The 6,053-nt window shown below is 46.5% G+C and overlaps 1 protein-coding gene across 1 annotated transcript; it reads right to left on the reverse strand.

Annotated features, from left to right (window-relative positions):
- Positions 1-4,673: 4,673 nt before the first annotated feature.
- On the reverse strand, positions 4,674-5,621 carry LOC142423077 (olfactory receptor 1F1-like). The gene has a single exon (XM_075528254.1). It carries the CDS (start codon positions 5,619-5,621, stop codon positions 4,674-4,676), a length of 948 nt encoding a protein of 315 aa, XP_075384369.1.
- Positions 5,622-6,053: the final 432 nt, after the last annotated feature.

Consider the following 6,053-nt stretch of genomic DNA (forward strand, 5'->3'; position numbering starts at 1 on the left):
TCTTTGCCTATCTTCCTTCATATCAGTGTACTGCGTTTGAGTGGAGGGTTTCTATCCTGTCCTCTTTTCCATCTGAGACCGTGTTGTCCTGGTACGTGTTGCTGGCATGTTGGCTTCTAGATGGAGATGGGCTATATGGTGGTCTCCTGGTGGTTCTAGTTGGAGCTTGATCTTCTGGCCATAGTGAGTCAGCCAGTATGTTCTGCAGGGTCGGGTGACTTGCAGTATATTTTTTGAGTTCTTCCTTGTCCTGGAAGACCCTTATCTTACCCTCTATCTTAATGGATAACTTGGCAGGGTATAGGATTCTGGGGGAGGCATTTTCATCTTTCAGTTTTTGGAAGATGTTGCTCCATTCTCTCCTCCTCTTCATGGTTTCTGCTGATAAGTCTGCGCATAACCTTACCTGCGCTCCTTTGTATGTGACTGTCTTCCTTTCTCTTGATGCTCGTAGAATTTTCTCTTTTTCCTCTAAGTTGGATAATTTTACAATTATATGCCTTGGCGTGTTCTTCTTGGTGTTTAGCTTAGCCGGCGTCCTCTCTGCTTCCTGTATGAGAGTCGGATTCTCCTTTGTTAGGTTGGGGAAATTTTCTTCCAGGAATTCCTTTGCTATCTTGGCGGTCGATTTGTGTGTTATGTTGTGTTCCGGTAGACCGATTATTCGAATATTATTCCTCTTCATAGCATCTGTCATTGATCTCAGGCTGTCTTCTGTTTCTTTAATTTTCCTATCTGATTGTTTTTCTCGCTTGCTTCGTTTGGTTTGAGCGTCCTCGAGTTCACTGATACGGTTCTCAGCCTCCTCAAGCCTAGATATAGCTTCTGTGACCTTTTGTGTGGCCTCTGCTACCTCCTCTGTTAGTTTCTGCAGTTCCTTTTGGTGGATAGTATTCATCCCCTCTATTGTGGACTTCATCCCCTCTATTGTGCATTTCATCCCTTCTATCGTTGCATCCTTATTTTGGTTTGCTTCTCTTAGCTCCTGTATTACTGCAAGCAGAGTTCTGAAGATTTCCTTTTGTGGCTGATCTATATCTGTTTCTTCTATGAGTGACGTTAGGTCTGTTAAAGTGCCTCGTTTTTCTGATATTTTTGTTGGGAGTGATGTGGTCTGTTGATTTTTCCTTGATCCTTTAATAGGCCCCATGCTTCTGGGAGACAGGAGTAACCTTATTGTGTGGAGGCTCAGGCCACTGTGCCGTCTCCTGGGGTGGCTGGGGCGGGCTGCGGCAGGCTTAGGGCTGGCACTGGGGACCCAACAGGGCCCCAGGTGGTGAGAGCTGGCTGGAGCTCACTGACGGCTCCTCAGGGACTGCAAAGCCGAGACCCAGCTCCACTGCAGGTGGAGTGTTTGATCTGCCCGGGCTGTGAGCGGGCGCGGGGAGGCCCCTTGGATAGCTGCGCAGGCAGCTGTGGGACACTGCAGCGAACAATGGTGTTCGCTCTCCGCCCTTTTGGCGCGAAACCGCAGGGGGTAATGGCGCTGGCAAAGGAGGCTTGGCGCGAAACCGCAGGGGGCAATGGCGCCCTTCCTCTGCTCAGGCTCAGAGTCGCGGCCGCCGGGGTCCCCGCAGCACCCTGGGGAGGGCACCTACTCTTGTGCCTTGTGCAGGGGGGGGCCCTTGGTGGGCAGACTCAGCAGCGCGGGGCGCGGCGCTCCGCGGAAGCTCAGGGTCCGGGACAGGCGCGGGTTGGGCTATGGCTCCTGTTGGCGGGAAGTGCTCAGCGCAGGGTCCCCGCCAGGAGTGGAGCTGGCGCTAGGCTGCCAGGGCCTGGCGGGGGCGGGCGGGGGTGGGAGGCCAGCGCACGGAGGGCAGGTGGAGAGGTCCGCGGCAGCGGTGCGGGTGGATGGTCCCCCGTGGGGGTCGCCAGACAACCCGCGGGTCCGCTCCCCTGAGCTTGGATGAATGGAGGGAGGGACGTGGGCCCGAGGGCAGATCGCTGCCCTGTGGGGAGAGGGGAACTGCGGGAGAGGAAAGCTTCTCTCCCAGTGGGGATCCGCGATAGGGAGTGGGGAGTGGGCCGCTGGAGTAGGCAGGGCAGGCAAGCGGCTCTGGGCTGGCGTCCGGTTTGGGGATGGAGCCTAAGCCGGTCGCCAGTGAGCTCACGGCAGCTTAGTGGCCAGAGATGTCCCACTAGTCCGGTCCTCTTTCACCTAGACCCCTGCTCCGGACAAATACGTGGGGTAGGACTGGGGTGCTGTCCCAGGGGGATATTTCACTCACCAGACTCTTACTATTCAGCTACCTGGTCGCCAATCCCGCTTTGTTTGGAGGAGCTCTCAGAGTATGCGGGTGTCCCTGTCGGCCATCTTCTGTTTGTTTTTTTTTTTTTTTGCATGCATGCATTTGCTTTACAGCCACAACATTTTATGTGCTTGACTTTGAAACAGTGGGCGGGAGGTGGAGGAACTTTCCAGAAGGGAGGTCCTGACACTGAAGGAAAGAACCCTTCATCCAAGCCAACTGTCTCAGAGACTCTGAGAGAATGAACCTAGCAACCCACACAAGCCGAAAGGAAACAGAGCTGCTGATGTTAAGATTCATCGCAATAGATGGTAAGAGGCAAAAAGGAATTCAAGGGATAGAGAGCATTCTCTTAATAAATGGCATAACACTTAGTGAATAGGTAGTATTCATAAATCTCTAGGCTCAACAACCTAACATCCAATCAAAGAGTAAACTGCCTTAACATAGAAAGGAAACAATTGACACGGTCATCATAAAACTTTATGGTTCTGTGGTAATGATTGTACGACTCTTCCTGATATGCTTGAACCATTGAACTGTATGAGATTATGTCTGAATAAAGCTGTTTAAAAAATAAAACTTAAGTAGTTATTACAACATGGTGAATGTAATTGATCTCAAAAAAATACTGCTATCATGTCGATTCTGATTTTCAATGATCCTGCAGAGGTTTGTGACGCTACATATGTTGAAGACTGCAGGAAGCCTCAGCATTCTGCCCAGGGGTCACTGTTTGGTTAAAACTACTAGCCTTATGGTAACCAACCCATGACACCACCACGGCTCCACCAGGCACACTTTATCATGGTTACAATAATGAGTGTTTGGCTGTGTAAATGCTACATTATATAGAAAAACAGAAACAAGCAAAAAAGACATGATACACTCAGTATGTAAAATAAATGAAGGCACTAGGAATTTGGCTCTCAAAATATTCATATACATTTATTTGAAGTATCTTCTTAGAGATAAAGATATTGTCCTAGTTTCCTAGTGCTGCTTTAACAGAAATACCACAATGGAAAAGTTTCTCAAGCAAGTTTTATTATAGCCATACAATAAAATATCATGCAGTGATTAAAATCACATTTCCAAGATCTTTACTAATATAGGGAGAAAGACTAGAAAAGTCAGGATATAGAATGATATGGATAAATTGCAGACAATTTTTGTAAGCCTCTATTCATATACATCTAACTATAGCTGTTTTAAGTGGCAAAGTTACAAGTTATTTTCATCTTTTTTAAATTAATTTTTGATCTTCCAAAACCACTTGTGGTAGATTTTACCCTTTGAAATGGTAATTTATTTTATTTCTAAAATCTCTTCTCAAATACAAGTTAAGACAATATTTATTCTTCCATTCTTTTCTTTCCTTTTTTCTTTTTTCTTTCACCCTTAAGTTGATTACAGCCCAAACAGCCACTAGAGTTGCAAATCAATACCATGTTTGTTTAAATCTGGGGCATCTCACAATCTTTGGAAAGCCTCGTGGAAGAGAAAGAGGTGAAAGGCACAGGGTTGAAGTACAGCGTAAGCAATCAACCCAAATAAAAATAGAACAGGGAGTCAGGAAGGTCTCCTGGAGGTAGGGGTAGGGGACCCTGGAGGTGGTTCTTGAAGGAGTGGTATGAGGAGGGGGTGACTAGCATGAGAAGAAAATAATAGTAGTTGATCTTGGAAGAGAGAATGGAAAATAATTGATTTATTTTCCTGATACCAAAGACGCAATCCCGGCTGAAACCCACCCCAATATAAATAAAGGCATCCAAACCAGAGGGCCATGCATGTGTACTTCCTCGCCTCTTGGTGCTCAAGACCACAGAGGCCACCAGAGCCTCGCTCCTCCTCAGAAATGGTATTACCCACTCAAGTCCTCAGATTTCACCCTGCTGTCTTTTGTCTAAGACTCAAAAATAATTAGTGAGAGTTTTCAGTCCCCAAATTTATAGATGGCCATCATGGAGAACATATTAAAAAGTATAATGCAAACCAGTAATTTGTGATCATGACTACACGGTAGAAACATCTAAGAACACACTTAAATTTTTAGTGTCAGGTCTACCCCAGAGATTCTGGTTTATTTGGCCAGTGCTGGGGACTAGACATCAGGGCACTTTCAAAACTTACCAGGTCATTTTAATATTCAAGATATTTTGCTTGTGTCTTTTCAAGCTGACAGTCTGCAAAGTAACACTTGGGAACACAAAAGAATTCACGAGTTAGTTGTCACAATGAAGTCTCATTACGTGGCACATGTAGCAGGGTTACAGGTGAATCCCAGTCTACTAATAGGTAAGTAATGATAGCCTTCCATATTCCAAGCAACATGCTTCTTTTCAGATGGACGTTGACAGAACAACTCAGAGTCAATTGGTGAGAAAGAAGTTTTCCTCTGAGTGACATGCACCTCTGATGCTGTCACTGGGTAGAAAACTTCTTTCTCCCAATCACCTTTCTCAGAGCCCTTTTCAAGTCCTTGTTCCTCAGGCTGTAGATGAAGGGGTTCAGCATGGGGGTCACCACCGTGTACAACACAGTAGCAGCAGGGTCTGTCTCAGCTGAGTGGGAGGACGAAGGGTTGAAATACACAGCAATGATGGTGCCATAGAAAAGAGCTACCACAGCCAGGTGGGAGCCACAGGTGGAGAAGGCTTTCCACTTTCCCTTTGTGGATGGGACTCTCAGGACAGCAGTGGTGATGCAAATGTAGGAAACCAGGATGCAAACAAAGGGGGTGATCATTATCAAGCCCCCCTCAGTATGAATCATCATTTCATTGAGGTATGTGTCAGAGCAGGAGAGTTTCAGGAGAGGAGTTGCATCACAGAAGTAATGAGGGATCCTGTTGTCTGCACAGAATGAGAGCCGAGTCATCAACAGGGTGTGCAGTAGGACATTCAGGTTGGCAACAACCCACGATCCAATGACCAGCAGGGCACAGAGCCGGGGGGTCATCTTAGTTGTGTAGTGTAAAGGGTGGCACACAGCAACATAGCGGTCATAGGCCATCACAGCCAAGAGGAAATTGTCCATGTCTACAAACATGAAAAGAAAATACATCTGAGTAAAACACCCCAAGAAGGAGATGGACTGACTCCCAAGAACGTGATTAGTCAACATCTTGGGGGTAGTGGTAGATGTGAAGCAGATATCCACTAAAGACAGGTTGCTGAGGAAGAAGTACATGGGGGTGTGCAGGCGGGAGTCTGTGCTGATGGCCAGGATGATGAGCAGGTTGCCCAGGACCGTGGCCAGGTACATGCTCAGGAAGAGCACAAAGAGGAGCTGCTGTTGCTGGGGCTGCTTGGCGAGACCCAGGAGGAAGAACTCAGAGACAGTGGACTGGTTTGCTCTGCTCATGGGCATGTAGACCTGAGCCCAGATGCAGACAGCACAGGAAGAACGTTTTAATCTGGAAAAAGATGATTGAGGTGAGATATTAGGAGAATCTCAAGGGGAAATTTCTGTCCACCTTATGTAATTCTTTAGACTTTTTTAACCCTGGAGATTTCAACCCACAACTGGAACTCTCTGAACTTCTATTTTTTCATTAGCAAGATCAATGGACACACTTGTGCATAGACAGTACTTCTGAGAGCATGCTCAAAAGGTTGGGAGAGTGGTTTTAACTGTATATCCTTGTGTACTGTTTGAATTTTCTACCATTACTGTGATTATTTTAATAAATGTTTTAAAACATTATAAATATACAATATTAACAGAGTCTTTAAGACCTGTATTTCATCGTGGACAAAACCTATGATAGAGACTGCACATGGAAAGCATGTAGTTGAGGCA

This window comes from Tenrec ecaudatus, chromosome 12, assembly GCF_050624435.1.
Source record: "Tenrec ecaudatus isolate mTenEca1 chromosome 12, mTenEca1.hap1, whole genome shotgun sequence".
NCBI classification, from domain to species: domain Eukaryota; kingdom Metazoa; phylum Chordata; class Mammalia; order Afrosoricida; family Tenrecidae; genus Tenrec; species Tenrec ecaudatus.

Bases quoted from the DNA above. Each gene is read 5' to 3' on its own strand.
- LOC142423077 (XM_075528254.1), bottom strand. From the start codon at position 5,621: ATGCCCATGAGCAGAGCAAACCAGTCCACTGTCTCTGAGTTCTTCCTC.